The sequence below is a fragment of the Dermacentor andersoni genome, chromosome 1 (assembly GCF_023375885.2).
Source record: "Dermacentor andersoni chromosome 1, qqDerAnde1_hic_scaffold, whole genome shotgun sequence".
Classification (NCBI taxonomy): domain Eukaryota; kingdom Metazoa; phylum Arthropoda; class Arachnida; order Ixodida; family Ixodidae; genus Dermacentor; species Dermacentor andersoni.
In genome coordinates this window covers 297817495-297837497 of record NC_092814.1, presented here as the reverse complement: position 1 = coordinate 297837497, position 20003 = coordinate 297817495, and the positions used below count along the sequence as shown (strand labels likewise).

The 20003-nt window shown below is 41.7% G+C and overlaps 1 protein-coding gene across 1 annotated transcript in view; it reads left to right on the top strand.

The window, feature by feature from the left end:
- Positions 1–20003, top strand: part of bchs (WD repeat and FYVE domain containing 3 bchs) — a 255193-nt gene that overhangs the window by 120701 nt on the left and 114489 nt on the right. Inside the window, exons 29-36 of the mRNA XM_050196790.3 lie at positions 2346–2507; positions 3095–3189; positions 3330–3438; positions 4665–4882; positions 7431–7621; positions 11325–11453; positions 16179–16373; positions 16465–16620. Coding sequence (XP_050052747.1) covers positions 2346–2507; positions 3095–3189; positions 3330–3438; positions 4665–4882; positions 7431–7621; positions 11325–11453; positions 16179–16373; positions 16465–16620 — 1255 coding nt within the window. The remainder of the gene's footprint in view (positions 1–2345; positions 2508–3094; positions 3190–3329; positions 3439–4664; positions 4883–7430; positions 7622–11324; positions 11454–16178; positions 16374–16464; positions 16621–20003) is intronic.

The window sequence follows — 20003 nt, the reverse complement described above, 5'->3', positions numbered from 1 at the left end:
TTTTCGCAAGCCAACTTTCCACAAAGGGATTCACTTCACGTTTTCTCTCTAAAAAATGTTGGCCCAACACGTGACCCTGCACTTGGCAGACTCCGCCCAGTGTGCTTGATTTCTGGTTGGTTTTAATCTGTGTACACTTGTTCAGGTGTTATTCCAACTGCTTTGTGCACATTTCTCCCCTACGTTCTTGTGAAACTTTGATCATTTAATTGCCATTCATAAATTTATTTTCTTAGTTGCAATGTGAGAGTGCAGCAGCCACATATTGCTCTTGCACCCATTGAGCTTGTGCTGAGTGCAGCTAGCATGGTGTAGGAAGACACTTTTGTGATGTGATCATGTGCTGGGCCAACTTTTTCTGGCTGCAATTTTATCCCATGACGCACCCTTCCTCCATGATGAAAAGTTCACTTGAGCTATTTTTTATATTCTCAGTTGCAAAATAACCAGAAGCAAAGTAAAGAGTGCACTGAAGAAAAAAAATAGATAAAGGGGGCCCTGAACCACCCCTCAGGTTTGGTGAAATAACATAATCAGTGGGTAGCATATGCTGATATGAACTTCTCGGCCAAGTTCTGCCGTCGTACGCGGTTCATGGAGCTTGCAAGCAGAGCACGAAGTCACCTTTCTTTCAAATGCTCCTTTAAAGCAAAAGCCTGCTGCTCACTCTCTTCTGGATGCTTTATTTCGTAATAAAGCGAATTCCCATATGCGGCTGCTATTGGTCGCTGTGGTCGGCTATGCAACGTAGATACCGCGGCCGCAGCAGGGTGCCGCATTGAGGACAACCATGTTTGGCTTATGATTAGCACGTCGTAGGCACCAACATCGGAAATCATGGCGTCTACATTAACATCCAAAATGAAACTTTAACTGCGCTCCACAGTGACATTTAGAAGGGGAAGCGTTGTGTGCACGCCCTACTCCACCATAGCCTTCACAGTGCAAGGCATTGAAGAAGGAACGGGAGCACAGCAGAGGCCATGTCTGATTGCCAATAACTCTGCTTCTGCTGAATGCATTGAAGTACTTCTTGCGGCAAAGTATTTCTGAAATTGCCTATTTTCACTTTAGATGCCTTTCTCCACTTCAATAAAAAGTGGTTCAGGGCCCCTTTAATCTTTCTGCCTTCAAAAGAAAGTGTTTTTACAAAAATCTATGATAAAGAAAACGGACATTTTTTATCATCTTTAATTAAAGAACCAGCAGTTAGAAGACTAAAAACATTCAGCCTGTGAGCATTTTAGTATTTATACGTTTTTTTCTTCTAGTATTAGAGCTCAGATGTCACATCCATGAAGTGGGCATTCAAATAAGGTTGAAGATAATTGTACACCTGTAGTTTTATAAACAGGCACAAAAGGTGAACAATAAGTAAGTCTACATTGGCAGATTACTCTTTTGAAACTCTCTTAGCACTTGTTCAATGGGAAAAAAATTGCTTGCTACCAGATAGAAACATGCTTGAAAACTGTTACTTCCTGTTCTGGATTTCTCTCCTGGCCAAACCGTGGCACCCACAATATTATTGTACAACGTGGGGGATTTTAATTTTATTTTTGATGAATGCAGCGTCCTTTTTTTCTGCAGAAAAAGCCAATAGTTGCCAGGTTGAATTTTCCTTCATTCCTGATTGTCATGTGCTGATTCTCTTTGTAGTAAACAACTGTGATTAGCCTTGGCCAATAGCTATCAAAAACTGTGATGTCATGAAGATGTGCTTTAGGAGTTTAATGTGGCAAGATCACCTGTCTCTTTTCTTAGCATCGTTTTCTGACACACCAACCTTTTACGTGTGATGAAATTGATAAATTAGCCTCTGGATTGTCTCAAATATAGTCTACCAACCTAGGTTGTCTTAAAAGAGAGTCTTAGCTTGTCCTTAAATTTATTGCACCTTATGAACTACCCGACCACATGGAATGTAGGTGCGAGCAGCTGAGTTGGTGGTGCCATCTTTTGGCATGTAGCATAACCAGAGAAACACGGCTTTGTTACAGTCACTAACCATATTATACTTAAGTGCTGCTCTGAAGTGTCTGCAGTGACATATTCATTAACATGCTATCCTTTCTTTATTTTCCTTCGAGGAGAACACCCATATAGCACAAGAATGCTTCGAACACATTCTGGTTCAACAAAGCATCACACGATGTCACTACTCACTACTAGCGTTACTACTGCCACACATGACTCTGCTAACCTGGTACTCCATGAAGAGTACCAGGTTACCAGAGAATAATACGGACAAGCTAAAGCTAGTATTTTTCTTTAGCATCCCACCAAGTGTTTGCAGTCCCAGTTCCTCATCCCTCTAGTGATACTTGTTCTGCCTCTGCTCTCAGTGAGCAGAAGGCCAACCTGCGAATCCTGCGGGACCTGGAGATGGTGACTAGGGTGCTCATGATGCTGCGGGACCCTTATCTCACCCCATCTACTATCCGGCTTCTTTGTAATCTCCTCAAGACACTCCTTCAAAACACCAACAGAAGTGGCGACATTTTGAGGTATATTCAATTGAATCCTTGATCAAGCCTTTGTTTTTGGCTCTAGACTGCATTGGTAGAGCCAGAAGGTTCAACCAATAGGTAATTTTTCTTTATTTATTTCAAGGTCTGTATGCTTCGCTTGTAACACTTAGTTTTGCTTCACATATTAGCTAGGCATTTCATTTGGCATCTAGAGCAAATGCAGTCAAAAAAGGAAAATAACTCGTATATGTAAAATTTTTATCAAATGAATAGTCTCATATGCATATATTCTCTGTCAATATACTTTTTTATTTGCTTTTTATTAATGTGCTTGATTTCACTAAGCCTGTTATTTATATTTGGTTGCTGCTGCTGTAATTGAGATCTGTGCCCTACTCTCCTTCAGATTAATTCATGTGATTGTGCCTTTGCTATCATATATCATTTGTGTTAGGACCACAACTTTTGTCGAGTTTCCTAGAATATAATTGCAGGAACTGACAATCAGTTGCACTTCCCAACTGAAAACTTCCTATTTTCATTAGGATGCCAAAATTGTTTCCTCATTTTCTCTCCCCCTGCCCCCCCCCCCCCCCTTTTTTTTTTTTCCTTTTGCTCCAAAGGTTTGGTCAATTCATGGTTTCAACACTTCCAAACTCTATGGTTTCTGAGAAGCCACTTAATTTGAAAAGGGATGTGGAGACCTCAGAAAATGCAGGTATGGTGACATGTCACACATTTTTACATTTCCTTTATCAAATAGTCGTAATTTTGCATTGTACTGTGCTTTAGAATGTACATGAGGCTTCACACAATTTTTTTTTTCTCATGTTATTTTCTGCTTGTTCATTTTTGTAGCTCAAATGGATGACACTTCACTCCTGATACATCATGTGTGCCTAAGAAACCGCTGCCTACACATCTTGCACCTGATGACTTATCAGGGCTCAAAAAATGTTAATGTCCCGTAAGTGAGCTATTGTCTTTAGCATGTTTTTTTTTTTTTTTAAGAAGCTCATGCATCCGAGAATTCATGTAGTATTCTAAAATTGGCATGGATAGGGTCTTGTAGGGCTTTGCATGTACTGTAGAACCTTGTTTGTATGTTTTTGGGAAAAAAAAAATGCAAGAAAATATGTGCTAAATGAGAATATGTATGATCAAAAGTCACCAAAAAATTTGGCAAGACTTAACTGTAGTTGACATCCATGTAATGCGAAGTGTTGCGTGAATTGTTGCAGCATGAGACGGTGACGTGCCTCGAGCTGGTGGAGACTGACTGGCACAAGATGCACATTTTCATTTTCCTAGCGATTGCATAATGTTTTAAGGTGGCGACGGGAAACCGAAACAACATTGAGCTCGTGGGCGACGCCAGGAAGGTCCACCACTGGGACTGGATATGCTGACTTCGTATCTACAGCTGCAATTTGGCTTAAAAAAATGAAGGCAAAGACTTTCTGATTCGCCCTCGCACATGGAGTTTGTGTAGGAAGGCACGTCACAATACATTCAAAGCCATGCTCCGGATATGATATGAGATTTGTTTTGTTTTTCTTCTCCCTAATTTTCTCTCCTCACATTGTGGAAAACTGAACCACAAAATGATTGAGTATTGGAGAAGATCAAACTTTTCTTTGTCCCAGAGAGAATACAGACATGCTGGAGTTTGAAAGGGGGTAGAAGGTGTAAACGCAACGTAAAGGAATCATGCATTGACTCAAAGTAGTCAAACAGCCGAATCTAGTACTGCAGTAGTATGCATCACTGTTACAAACACTTTATCATGCTGCAATAAGACATTGTATCAAAAGACTTTATAGTTGAAAAGCAGTGTTGTGTGGCTTTACAAGGAATACAAAGTAGTAGTAGGACAAACCTTGGATTTAAGTGTAGCTTTACAAGCGATACAGAGTAATTGCAGGACGAACATTGGATTTACTTACAAAAACTTTGTTGTTCTACTTATTCACTTACAAGAAGTAAAATGTTTGTGGAACTATCCAGCATTGCTTTTAGACTGCATTTTCAGCTAGATCCAACATTGACTATATTGAGACCATCCATGCCTACACTTATATTAGTCATTTTGTTCACATTATAATATTTATTTATCTTGTTATCTTTAGTGTTGTTAAATGCATGGTCAGATTTAGAGCAATGCTGTATCCTAATTTTCTTTTTTCCTTGTAGGTTCTGCGAGGAGGTAGCCCGAGTTCTGGGCATGGACTGGCTAATGTTGTTCATGCAGAGCCATTTGCATCCAACCACAGTGGTGCTAGCCTTGCAGTGCCTCACTGTGTTCCTCAGCTGTCCAAGCTTAATGCAGCGTTATCGTGAGGCGTCCCACAATGGCGGCTGGCTTACTGAGACTGACCTTGTGCTCCAGAATAGGACGACGGTTCTCCTGGGTGAATGCTTTCTCTACTTTGTAGTGTTTTCTTTTCTCCATTGTGGTCCACTATATGTGTGTGTGAAGCATCTGTGGCGTTAGCCGAGGAATGAAGAGGTGGACCTCAAATAAAATAACTGACATTGATGGCAGTAAATGGCCAATGGCTAACCGCAGTGATCTGCACTACGTCTGGAGACAAGAACTCAACCATAATGGTACCACATCCTTGAGCATCTCTAGTTCCTGCTATCAGTTAATCTTTGTCATAGCGCACACTAGTCATTGTCATTATTTTAACAGCTATGTATTACACTATTTACAGTGGCAGATATTTAGGCTTTTTTACAGGCATGTAGCACTTACCATTAGCACTCAATTTTCCACTTTACTCAGAATTCATTGACAACACATCATCATGCGTCATGGCGCTCTTTGGTCATACCTGACCCTTGCGTCGTTAAACACCACACATCATCATCAGCATCAATCGGGCCACACGGCTCTTGGCGCACAGCCATGAGAAACAGAAGCACTTCGACGCCTTTGTCGGAGGCTGGCGTGTTGTTGGCGTGGTGATTGGCAGCTGCTACACAGCTCCCTCTTTTTTCTGCATTTTAACGAAAGTAAGCACCAATTGTACTCCCCTATTGTAGTGTGCTGACCTTTTTAATGAAATGTGCATAAATTGACAAGTGCAAAATTGTTAAAAATAATTGTCTTCAGAGTAGTGTAGCTTAGATAGTCCTGTAATTTTTCTCTGTAATTTCTTCTTTCTTTAGATTCTAGAGTAGTGAAAACATTATTATAGCCCACTTCACCACATTCACAAGTTAGCGGCAGTGCTTTTGTTTTGCTTTTGAGCATAATGTAGAGACAATCATAAACATAAGTATTAGATATTTTCAAGTTCATCAGGCGATTATCAAACCAGAATAATACCAGAAACAGCTACAGTGAAACCTCGTTAAACTGTAGGTGACCGGAGCTCAGAAAAAGTATGTACTAAACGGTAGTACGGCTTAACTGAAATAGCATGAGATTGCCCACTTACCTGTCAAAAACAGAACTCAGAGAGAGTGCAATGAAAGGGCAAAAATATGCAGTATTTGTTCACTTTGCGCGAGAAAAGTCTGTTATTTTCGTTTGATGCCACGGTGGTCTAGCAGCAACGACAGCGGCCTCAAACTTGCTGTAGCTTCAAGCCAGCTTTTCAGCCAGCCTCCTCTTCTTGGAAAACGATCGCATGGCAGATTCCTCATTGGCGTTGCATGTTCTCGTCGCAACGATTGCATTCATGAGGCTGACATAACACGCAGCTTCTGCCATTGTCAGGCCTGAATCACCCGTGCTGCCGCTTTCTGTATTGTCTTCATCACTGTCGTTAGGCAACACTTTGGCAACAACAGAGGCTACGAGGATGAAAAGTCGAACCTCGGAACCGACATCTTTTCGCAGTCGCAGCAGCGCTGCCGAGCAACTTCTTCGCATTCCAAATGCCACACACCGTAGCCAGCGGTAGATTCCTGTCGCATGCAAGCGCCAACTTCTTTGTGCCATGTTTGATAGCACGAACGATGTCCAATTTTTTTTCTATGCTGAGCACCCGGTGTTTTTTATCTGAGCTTCGGCATGACGTGAGTCCTAGCTTGCACGACACCACAACACCCTCTGGCACGGTGCTGAAGTAATATTGATGTTGATGTGGCTTCACATGCAAACGCACAGGGCGCTTGGAGGCCATTATTCTGATCTCTGAGGCTTGTTGTTCTGCCAGGCGGCCCAATGGGGATGACACACCGTCATGATTGCGTGATGGAAACACTGTGTGTTTACAGATACGTACACAATAAGCTGGTACGGTTTATGCAAATACAAAACGCATTATGTTCAATGGCCACTGAGTCGGGGATTTGACTACTACTTTTAAAACGAAACTACTGTTAAAACGGGTATGGTCTAACGAGCTTTCACTGTACTTTGTTGTTTATACATTGCATTTACGCTTGCAACAATGTAGTGGCATCAGTCTCTTTTTGCTTCATGTAGTATCAAAACAAAAGTAATAATAATGAGCCACCAAACATTGTACGTAGTGCTGCCACGTCTAGGTCCTCCGCGCACAGTTTGTATTTCAATTTTGCTCCATGTAGCCCAGGCTTAGCATTAAAAACTGCGTAGGAAAGAGACATGAAAACAATCAGTTCAAATTAACCTGAAGCAGGTAACACTTGCATCACCACTTGAAGGCGGTAGGACACAGTGATGGCCACACAGGATAAAAATTGATAGGGAACGCCATGGCTTGAATGTTTAACCATTCATACCTGTGTTGTTATAGCATGTTCGCACAAAATTCTCGTGAGAAAGTATTCCTTGAGAGATACCCTCTTTGTCTAAGCCTACAACAAAAACTATTTCAAGGCCCCTCTCACATTCTATCTTGGGTGAATTGTCAGCTTAGTTCATCGTGCAAGTTTCACTGTAGAAAGTTCTGTGCAGAAGCACTCTGAAGCAAGCATTCTTTCTTTTCCTTTTTTCTCCTTTGTCTTGACTGCTTTTTGTAGGCTTTAACGTGTCAACAGCCAACAACAAAGGCAATGTAAGCCAGTCAATCAGGGTGGAGGCTTACCAAATTCCAGGCTTCCAGCAACTCCAATGGCTCATGTGCCAGCATGTCACAGTGCCGGATATCAACTTCCTGCTTCTTGCCATGCTGATGGGGCGCCCCGTCAGTCGCATTCCATGTGGGCTGCAGGTCAGGTTTTTCAATTTCAATTCACCTTATTCCATGTTCCAAGGACGTGAGAGTGTGAGAGAAAAAAAGCTGCTTTAGGGACATCTTGACAGGCTCTCACATCCTATATACAATAGGCACTTTGACAAGATACAGATGCCCCCCTCCCTCCCTCCCCCACCCCCAAGATGCTGTTGTAAAAACTGTTGTAACAAAAATAGGCCAACACAGTTAAACCTCAATATAACAAACTGCAGTATAACGAAATTCTTGATATAACGAAGTATTCAACTTTTCGTGACCTCTTGTCCGCAGAACATCATGTAATTAAAACCTCAATATAACGAAGTGTGCTTGTATGCGATTGCAGCACGACAAGAACAACCGCCGAAGTGAAGCCACATCACGTTCCGTATGAAGTTCAAGTGCAGTAAGCTCCTGTTGCACCCCGCACACTTTGTGCTTTAGGTGCGAGTGAAAGTGTGCAAGGTTGAGAAAGACAGATGGTGGCTTCACACACGAGCAAAGGGAAAGAGGGGGAAGGGAACGAACTCGCGGTAACGCGACCAAGCGCGCGTGAGGAGCAGGCTGCGTGGAGGGCGGAGTGTAAGTTGGCGCATGTCTGTAAGCATAGTTGAGCGCATGTGCAGCCGCGGACCCTGCTTTAGAAGTAATCTGCCGCATATGCAAAGAGTGGGCATGCCAAGACAGCGTGGCATCATGTAAGCTGTCTTCCCGCACATTTAGCATTGGAGGTTGCGTAATCTTGAGTTTCAGTGACTCGTTGGAGCGAGAGGCCGACAAAGCATTTGCTCCTGCTGCCGGCGTTCTTAATGATAGCATCATCCCAGTGCGGGCGACGCTATCAGCCGCGGGGGCGGAGTACACGCGAAAGCGTGGCTGGCTTTGCTTAATTTGTACCGCCTATGTGAAGATATCGTCGACGTGACATGGAACCGTATCATTTGTCACCGACTCCCAAATTCATCAAAATTAATTGTTTTCTCATTAAAATTTGCTTTTTTTGATTGCCCAATAATTTGGAAAATTCTGCAGCCCCTTTCCATGTAGGAAAAATCGATCGGCGACTGTACTTATTTGCATGAAAGGTCGAAGTTCAATACAACGAAATTTCGATATAATGAAGCAAATTGCCAGTTTTACCTACTTCGTCTTATCGAGGTTTGACTGTACATGTTTATGCAGATTAGAAAATTATAGCAAAAAAGAACTTTTGAAATTTAACGTTATCCACGTATCACATGAGCTCATGACACAGTCTAATGACACATACAACACCTCGCATTAACTAGTAAACGCACTTTTGTTTTTTGAGGCATATACATAAAAAAGAGGTGTGATGTAAGAAGAAAATACAGATAAAATATAGGTAAACCTCTTTATAACAAAGTCGGTAAAATTGGCACTTCGTTATATTGAAATTTGACCTTTTATGATAATAAGTACAGTCTCTGACAGATTTTTCTTACACAGAAGGAGCTGTAAAATGTTCTGAATTATCGCACAATTGCAAAAACGAATGTCATTGAAAAACAAAATTTCATTTTGTTGAATTTGAGAGTCAGCGACCAAAGATACAGTTTCATGCCTTGTCGACAATATCTTTACAACGGCGTTATAAGCGAAGCCTCTGAAGCTTTCACATCCGCACTGCCACTGCAACTGATAGTGTCGCCTGTAGAGAGACGACGCTATCAGCGGACCGCTCGGCATCAGCGGTCTGCCTGAATTTACACCGAACATGACGCTCCTTTGCTTCAGTGGTTGCTGCGCGGCGCACTATTAGAGAGGTGCATTCACATGCAGCCACATGTAATTCAACCATTTGACCATCTGCATCCACACCAGTTTCCAATTGTTGCCTCAGCATTCCTTCACGGCACCAGTAAAATTTCATTATGTTCAAATCACGTATAAGCACTCTTCATTATATTGAGGTTCAATATACATGGTGTTCTATGGATGAGAAGTTATGAAAAGGTTAACCTTGTTATATTGAGCATTTTTTTATATTGAAGTTCTTATATCGAGGTTTAACCGTGTTATACTAGCAACATCATACTGCATCACTTCCTTTTTCTTTCTTTTTTGTTTAGCTTTTGAGCATGCTGCAGTGGCTGATGCACAAGCTGCTGATATCACATCCTTCGTGGTCAGCAGCCTATTGAAATCAGTGTTTTACGGGCTCACTGGCTGTTTCTTACATTGTCACGGCTCCTCTAGAAAGTACATCTTCAACTCTTCACACCTTAACTGCTGATGGCAAGTCAACTCTTCATGACAAAGGTTGCACTACCTTGTAATTTTAACGAATACATAAATAATACACAACGTCTCTTGCTGTTATTTTCAACGTATCATATTTCTTTAGAAAAAAGAAGGAAAATAAATGCAGGTTTTTAAAAAAAATTCTCACCATTGATCAATATTTAGAGTCTTCTCATGGAAGTTAAGTGTTTAAGTGGCATTGTGCATTGTAAAGCCTCCCATTGTGTACAGATTAGGCCAGTATTGTAGCTTAAAGAATTGCTCTTGATCAATTCTAATGATTTTAGAGGTAGCCATATGTCAACTTTTCAAGTATGAATTGCAGGTATCAAATATTGAATCGACTGTCGAATATTCCAGCACAGACGCATTTACTTACTGCTGGAATATTTATTTGGGCATATTTATGTACTACTCCTCTACTGACTAGTGAAAAAAGACAGCTATCAGTGACAAAGGATCAGCTTTGAACATATGATTGCTAATTATCATTAAAAATATATTGCACGAATAGCCTCTCACCAATTTTAGAGCGTACTTGCAAACAACAACAAGCTTTCAAAAAACACTAAATAAATAAATGGTTGCTGAAAATAAGATGAGAATTGAGAAATTGGATTGGATTGAGAAAAGAAAAGTGCTGCTGAAGTACATGTGTCCCATAAACACATGTAAAAGGTCCGGTTGCAAGGAAAACATCGCAGGTTGTAAGGTAAAAGATGAAACTGCTACATGACTAGACTTCCAAAAACATAATAGACAGATTACAAACAAAACTTGGAAGTTGTCATCTAGGCTTCTGCCACGAAACCAAAAACAAAGCTTGCTTGCATTACTAATTTTTTTCCCACATTACTTCAAAAACTTTTGTTGTTGTGTCAATTCTGATAATTTACTATATTATGTTTAGCAGATTGACTGCAATTACCAGACTGGCATTTGGTCATTGCAAAATATTTACTTAGTTTGGAATACTAAAAAACACCGAATAGTACCTTTTTGGATACAAATAGTTCACGTATAGTGTTCGATTCATGTTTGCCCACCCCTAATTAATTTCTTATCCTTTAACTCCACTGACCATTCGAGGTGATAATGCAGGCAGGGCACCACTCAGACCACTCATGGAGTGTGAAAAGGAAAAAAAAATTCTACAGAATTGTTACATTACCCTGGCCCTAGCCTCTGACGTAGCAGGCAGCATTGCAGGCAGCATTCCTCTTAACACTTGCCAATGAGCATCATTAGACTGTAGTATACCTGTGCTGCAGCACTGTCTAATTACACATAGTTTAGTAACTATCTTTTGTAAAATTTTGTAAGAATATTCTGTCTGGCAAGTATGCTGCCTTTGGGGAATAGTGATTTTATTTGCTGTATTAAGTTTTCCTAGAGGTGGGTGGCATAATCAAGGACCTCGAAACTGTGCTTTCAGTTTTCACTGGACAACATTTGGACCTTCTTGTTTGGTGTGCCACCTGGTCATTCTGTCATGGCACAAGGGGACATCAACTTTGAGCTTGTTGTCGTCCTGTTGGCCATGGTGCGATGCATTCTCAGTCAGGTATGACAAAGATTCACTCTTAATGACATAAACGACGGCTTTAAAGGAGTACTGACTCAACATTTTTATGTTGTCATATTGTTACGTTAAATGAAGGTCCAGACCCTATAAAGCTTAGGAAATAATGGTAAGCACTAAATTACTCTAATCAGTTTGCTGTAATACTTGCTTCTACGAACAAGTTTTGGTTTCAGTGCCCAGGAGGTGCATGTGTCATGACATCACAATACACTGGCTCGGTCTGTTCCTGTAATTGCTGCAGCTTCCACACGTGAGCACAGCCCACGGTGTAAAAATAGGTGTTTCAATGGTGATGTCTGTTTGCAGGGCAAGCTGACTACGATTCTTTTTGTGCTTCTTTCCTCCCCTGGCATGAGCACTACAGCGTTGGGGTCATGATTTTCTGTCGTCTGCTAGCAGCGTGAGGCCCTGCGATGTATTTCACTACAAACGGCCTTATAACACGCGTTGTTGCTTTTCTTGTGGCACTACTAGCTCTTGCCAATTCTGTATTACTGTTTCCCGTGCAATTTCTGAAGAAAGATTGAATATGCGACTAGAAGCCACCTACCGAACTCCCTTTTGAATCTTAATTTGCAATATGGTCATCCATCATTGACAAAGTTTTAGTTGGTGCTCTTCAGCAAGTTTTCGACCTGTGCTTGTCTAGATGTGCTTGTATTGTGTGTCAGGGGAAAACTGCTGCACCGTCGCCTCGACTATGAGTCAGCATGAAGTCAGTGATAGAGATGTACTGTGCAGTCGAAGCAGTACAAACATTTTTGTTTGGATGTATGAGAACCTTTGAGTTTTCAAATTAGTGAATACAGCTCCTCAGAGCAGTATTTCATTCACCTTTTTGCATATTGTTTTGGCCACAAACCATTGCTCTAGCATTGGTCTAGCTATCGCACACATTCATCATGCGGGCATTGGTATCTTTCACATAAGGAAATGTCTGTACCGTCGCGTACTTGTGTTTTCTTCATCTTTGCCCCAGTGTGCAGTGTTAGCATTCAATAGGCAGTGTTCAATACTTCATGTAACTAAAACATTAAAACAAAGTAACTTGCAAAATACTTTAGAATAACTAGGGGGGGGGTCTGAATACCGAATAGTATATTTCTAATCAAATCAAGAAACAAAAGTGGAATATCAAATCAAATATCAAATATCAGAAAATTTTTCAACAACTTTAATGCTTATAAATGTTAGACAAGAAAATATGGTGCTGCACATGCATTCCTAGCATGTTCTTCTAACATGTCTTCTAGCATTGCATAACAATAATGCAGCAAGCTATCAGTAACCTAAGTACATAGAAATCAAGATATACAGTAGGGTCGACTCATATTAAAGGGAACACTAAATTAGTATGCCAGCACTGATTATAGTCCGTTCTAATATACGAAGGTCTTGAAAATATGTTTTATTTAATATAATTTCTGTTGAATAGAATCAAGTTCTTTTATTTTTCGTATGAACCTAACTAGTTACTGACGTTCTAGTGTACTTAGTTCCAATGAGGTTCTCAATTCAATAGTGGACCTGTATTTTGCAGCAGTTTCTTATTTATTGCATAGAAAGTTTTGCTTTCCAGTTTTTCTCTAAAATACAGATGGGCTATCGCACCTTTACGGCAGGTGGGTTATCGTAAAGCCAGTCTGCGCGACAGACGAAAGGCCCATGCATCACGTGACTCAATCACCGCTGATATTGATTCTGGCTTCTCTGTAGCGGGCTGAAACGTATAAAATTAAGGCGCACCGCTACACAGCATAGGCACTTCGCACAAACTTATCAGCACCTACATCACAGAATCTGGTGCTTGTGCAATCGACAGTGTCTCAATAGCAGCCCCAGTGGGCTTCTTCGATTATGCAGTCCCAGACTGTCAGCGAACCATACACGGCTTCCGGTCCAACTAGCCCTGACAGAAGGGGACATCGTAGTCACACAATCCAGCTCTCAAGGACTGTCCAAGGTTTCACTCGAAAGCACCGTAACCGGAAATCACTCTTCTGGCTGCCGTTGTCTGCTTGTAGCTACTCGTAGATAGCCCCACTAGTCAGTGAATTCATTATCATGGCCTCAGAGATGGTGCAGCCTCAGCGGTCACATCGCCGACACAACCATAACGCTTGCATAGTAGAATCGCAGCCTGAGCGCATAGAATGAGCTCGAAAATCACAGTTTACATTGCGCTCTAGCTCTTCATACCACTTAACCACTGTAATTAAGCTCTCTCATTGCCCGCAGAATTTAAGCACAATTCCCATGCGAACGTAAGCAAAATTGCGATAGTACCATATTGCTGTTCATGCAGAAAGCGCCCGCTGATATCCTCCAAGCTCTTGAGACCATTTACGAAAGGCCCGATGGGCGTCTCACAGAGAACGCCCAACACCGTTTACTAATCCTGCACATCAAAGGTAAAAGATGTGCAGGATTAGTAAACGGATCAAACTTAGCAGGATCAAACTTAGCAATGAAAGGTATCAACAGATGTGAACAGCAATTGGCGAAGCTCCGATTTTATAAAAAAAAACATAAAAACCAATAAAAACCATATATAAAAAACGATAAAAAACCATATATGGAAAAGGATATGCTTCCTCGCACATCAATTTCACTCACCTGAAAGACGAAATCCACCTGTTTACTGCACATATAGTAATACGCATGACAGATTTTGCTAAATGCATCAAGAAAGGAAGCCTATGTGCCTGATCGCTGTACTTGTCTCAAAAAACACGGACTAAAGCTGCAAAATTACGCAGTTTATGAAGCTTGCATGATGGCATACAAAGTATTGTGATAGCTGAATGTACAATATTTGCTGTCTGGAATGTGCAAAGTATGCAGAAGGACTCTCTTATCTTTCAAAACATGGCAGCAGATGCCGCACGCATCTTTTTCTGACAGCCGTCATCTGCTAGCTGCTTGCGCTTGTTCGAGCAAAAATCTGTTGACAGCTCTCAGTCCACAGGCAGTCCAGAACTTCCAGTCCATGAAAAAAGAAAGACAGACTTCTGACAGCTTTCGGACTAGTTGGTGGAGCTTCCGAAGCTGTCGGAGTAAAATAGATTCTGGGACAGCAGTCCCAAGCAGTCCGAGATTGTCACGGACTGATGATGGAAGAAACCCAATGAGTTCTCTCCAAGTCCAGTCTCGAAGGCCATGCATTTTGTACTGCAAGTGCCAGAAGCAATCAACGTTACTAGATGGAAGCAATTGCAGGAGCTAGAAACACCTCATGGCCACCATATTTCTGGCCACCACGTCCGAGATATGCAAAGCTGGAAGCACGTTGCAGCATGCCAGTCTCGGAGTCCATAACCGGAAACTGCAAATTATCCGGGTAGATGAGTGTGTGCTTTTCGAATGATCCGGTATATAATTTGCATTGCAAATTACTGGATTGCACAAATTATACAAATTAAATTAATTTTCAAGTAAACCAAGATCAAATTATCAAGGTTTTACTGTATATACATAGACTTCGGTTAATTTGACTCCTTTGAACTTTCGGTTAACTTGATCCTGGCCGGCGCCCATGCATTTCTATAGGCCCAAACTTTCGTTATTTCGATCCTAAAATTGATCTCACCAGATAATTTCAACTTGACCATTCAGCACACATGCTCCTGACCGCTATAGTGACACCGATAGTGGCCACTTTATTGGCAGCATCTGTCTCGGCAGAGCTTAGATGTCAGTGAGTTGAGCACACGTCATCTGTCATCAAAAACACCTATTTTCGGCCTGTATTTGGAAAATTTTCAAGCAGTAATAGTAGCTCACAATGTCTGATTACGGTATTTACCCAATTCTAACGTGCGTTCTTCTTTTTTCTTTCTTTTTTTTTAATTGGGCTTAAAATTGCCTGCGCAGGGCAGTCAGACGCAAAACAAAAACCCCCTTCGAATCGTTTGAATACTCTGCCGAATAACATTAATGTACTGCGGCGAAGCTGACTTAAAAAACCGTGTGGCGAAGCTTATTTTAGAAAACTGGCTGCCGTTGCGCAACAAGCTTTATTGCTAAAAAATCGGGTGCGCGTCAGATTTCTACTTTAAGAGCTTTAATGTCATTTCTGCGTTAGTTTACTACTTTGGACACATAAAAAGTGGGCGCGAGTTTGATTCAGGGGTGTATTAGAATCGGGCAAACACTGCCAAATGAATTGGTCTGAATGGCGTATTTTCTGCATCTTGTTTAATTCGACCCGCCGGATAATTTGATCGATTTCGTCAATTTCGTCTGGTTCGAAATAACTGAAATCAATTGTATATCCCTCCAGCTAGCACCAACTTTGCCATGCAGTTTAAGCATTTTTTGATAAATGTATTTTTACTTCAAAACACACTGGAAAGCACGTGCATGACCCCAATACACGAAGTGTTTTTCTTGCATTTGAACACAACAGAAACATGTACCTATATAGTCGACTACAATACAAAATACTTTGTTTTTTGCCAGTTTGCCTATCAAAAATAAATGCAACCATAGATGCTTGGGGTTGAAAACACACTGCTGCCTTAGCACAGATGGTCTGTAGAACACCCATGTGTACTTCTTTATTTAAATGGGTGTGACTATGTGGGGGCATGAAATTCATTTGAATAGTGCAATTTCAAATTACTGATTCGTGTTATTATTTGTGATGGTTGGAATATCGCATCTTTTTTTGTCTCTCTCTGTATGACCTCTCCTACCTTTTAGCCACGAGCAGAGAATGCAATGGGTGTGGATGAACACCCTGTGACACTCATCCAGTTTCTCATATACCTCTACAATAACCGACAAGATTTTATGAACATGTGCATGAGCTCAGACATTCTGTGTGCCTTGTCAGCCACGCTGTTTCCATTTGCAAATGGCATGAGCGAAGTCGCATCTCCAGCCGACGATTTTCAGGTGAACCAGCATTCACATTGTTTGTAAACTTTTGGCAGCAATATCTTTTCAAGCCTGCTCATCTTTTTCCTGACTAACCATTTCATTTCAGATAATCTCAAATCCCAAAAGCTCAGAGTCTAATGCAGGTTTGTCAAAGCACGCAGCACGGAAATACGTCATGGACTTTCTCAGGGTCATTGTGGTAGACAGCCTTTCACTTGCTTTCCCAACAAAACAAGCACCTGTCATTGACCTCGTTTTGGAAGTAAGTACCACGTGTGAATATTGAACATGGCTCTTCATCACGGTCAACAACCAATTTTTTGGACATGCCTGATAATTCGGATGCCTTCGCAGCTCCACCACGTACCTATAGACTAATGTATAGGGATGTCTGAAAAATCTTGGACGCTGAAGCCTTTCACAATCCGATTTTTCAGACATTTTGCCATGATAGCAGGTCTGAAACAGCATTAACTTAAGCTACCACCACCGCCAGTTTGATTATTTCGCTGCCTCAAACTAGCGCTTTTGCATGCCAATCTGCTGGCAGCCGCAGTAGTCATTTCATTCTGTAATTAGGCCTAGCTGCTTTGACGTTTGCTATCAAGCTTCCTGCTATTTGGTGCCGTGCTTTTCTTTTAAAGGATTCGCCACTGTCGGCAATGGTGCCGATTCCGTCTTTGTCATCCTGTCCTCCTTGCCGAAGGCGTTGAAGTGCAGAAAGCACTGCCGGGGTCCATAACGTTGCCTGATGCTGGTTTCCGAAAGTCAGCTTCGCCGCAATACAATGGTGTTACGTGGTCAAATGTGCAATGTTTACGGTGAAGCATATTAAGAGTGCAAAGGGCCACTGTCACAGGACATAAAATATATTTCTTATATACACGTGTGCACCCATCGTCTCCTGTCTCAGTACGAGTACCGAGATGCCTAATAATTGTACTGGCAAGCCTTTAAAGCTATTTTGAACATGGCTGTAGTAATTTGAGCCCTTGAGGGCAGTTAAAGGCATGCATTTGATTTTCGGAACGTCAGATTTTTCTGACCCTTCCAGGGTCTCTAGGGAGTCCAAAAAAATCGGATGTTGACTGTATTTACGCACCTCTCAACACATTTGGTCTTTTATATGCTTCTTGTTTTGTCCACCTCTCAAAATTACCTTGGCTCTCCTTCTGTTTTTGTAAACGTGTGTGTTCTCTTAACTCTTTCCCTACCATGGGGAAAATAGGTGTTTTTATATGTTGCGCCAGATTTTTTTTTTCTGATGAAACTACTGCACTCAATATTTTATGTAATATATAAACAAAAAGCGGAATGAATGCACTTTTCACTCATAAATGTTTTATTAACGAGATGTCATAAAAAAGATATAGATTACCAGAATTAAAATTTTGGGGGAAATTGAATGAGCTTTGTAAAGACACGCTTGTATCTACTAATAAAAATATGTAACAAAAATTATGAGATGTGCAAAATGTAGTGCTGTCAAATAGGCAATGTCTAAAAAAAAATCTAAATGTTTAATTGAGCAGGTATTCCCCTACACAAATTGAATGCAACCACTAAAGTTTGGCCGGCCGGGCTGCAACCGCCGATGTTCTGGGGCGGCCTGCGTCGTCATCATTCTCAGAGTGAAAGTCTAACGAAAAGGCAGCATCCTCAGACTCGCTGCTGCTCGATCCATCGGTGAAATCGGTTGCATACGCAGCGAAGTCAAGAGATCTGCGATCTTTCGAAGCACACGCACCGCTCTCGGAGGCGGCCATTTTTGCTTCCTACTTTGACGATCATGAAACTATGGAGTGTGTTAAAGAATTAACGCCTGGTAGGGGAAAACCGCACTGCTTAGAAAACAAAAACATAGTTCTCCTCCTTCACGTCTGATGGTGACGTGTGTTCAAGAATGGCTTGGAAGGTCTCGAAAGTGGCATTTGAAACCACCGATAGCCGGCGGCCATTTTTGCTTACTACTTTGACGATTGCGAAACATCAAAGTGCTTCAAATATCACCGCTTGGCGAGAAAAAAGCAAACTGCTTAGAAAACAAAAATAGTTCTCCTTCGCGTCCGATAGCACAGTGTGTCCGTGAGCATCGCGGAAAGTCGTGAAAGCAACATTTGAAACCATCGTTAGCGGGCTAACGATGCCCAATGGCCGCGGTACAGAGAGAGTTAATATCCTAACGTTTACTGTATTTGCGTCAGTATAACACAGGTTTTTTGCTACATTCAGAAAACACTGTGAATGTTGTTTAAAAAACCATGCTCTAAATAGAATGTAGGCACCTGTGCAAAGCAGTGAAACAGTCCGATGTGCTACTAAGATACACTAGGGCACATGCACACTAGACCATCTTCATAGACAAAGCTACCTCAATGCTCACATGCATCTCAACCACCCACCCACCCCTCGGAGTGATCCATTATTGCAAGTTCTGCAATCCCTGTTGTATATGCAGGCTGTCGCATTGTTGTAGTAGTTCTCACATTACACTCTTTAAACATTCTGTTATAAGCTCATGGCTTTGGCTGCATCACGCATCATTCATTTGTGTTATAATTAGGGGTGTGCAAATACCGAATAGTAAGGCTCAAATCGAATATCGAATCGACTCAAGAAAAAAAGAAGCCAAATATCGAATAACAAAATTATTTCGCAGAAGCTCGAATATTTATAAATTCTCATGCAAAAAAAAGCAGCTGTTGTACGTGATCTGGGGTCAACTTCTCCCTCCAGGCCGTCACAATGTTGCCAGCCATCAAAAACAACTTTTCACTTGGTACACTCGTTGCTGGAATGCCCATCTACTTCACGGCCATCTTGCACATTCCTGGGAAGTGTTGCTTGCCTGTTTCTTTCTGGAATGCCAGAGGGTCTTGGTACTTACTTTAAGTGGGCTCTCGAAGGTACCGCTGAAACTCCTTGATGTTGGCTGCTTTGGAGGAATGTCTTCTTTCTGATGATGCCGCGAGCTTCTCAATGCTGTCCCAGTCACTGCTGATATGCTCCTTGTGAGCTGTAGATGTTGATGCTTTAGTACAGCCACTTGGTGCTTCTCCTGGAGAGCTCTGTAACTCAGTTCTTGCAAGCTCCAAGAGCTTTGTTTCCTGGAACGTTTGAGCACAAGAAAGGTTCTTAAACCTTGGGTCACAGGCGGTTGCCAACGCATACTCCTTTTGCTCGTCCTGCCCTGGAAACCTTGTGTCATGCTTTTCAGCAAGTTTCTTGCAAAATCTGAGGTATCATCATCGGCTGCAATGCAGTCTTTCAGGACCATTTGTGTTCCATAGAGAAATGGTACTACTGACCACAAAGTTGCATACTTCTGGCCACTAAGATCTTTGGTCGCTGATGCGATTGGTTCAGGAGCCTTCACGAGCCCAGCCGCTGCTCTTGCACTCCTGTGGTGTCAGGTTGGGCACAGATGTCTCAGAGGTGGCAAGCTCTAAAGAGACGACTTCTTTCAGCCGCACTACACGCGAGAGCATGTCATGCTCACTGTTCCATCTTGTTTCCACATCTTGAATTAGTTCCAAAAACTGAGAGCTCTATCTGTTGCTGGCAATCCTGCAGTCTTGCCACAGGATTGTGCGACACTTCTTGAGAATGGCAGGAACTCCTGCTGTTTCTTCCTTGGCATCTTTT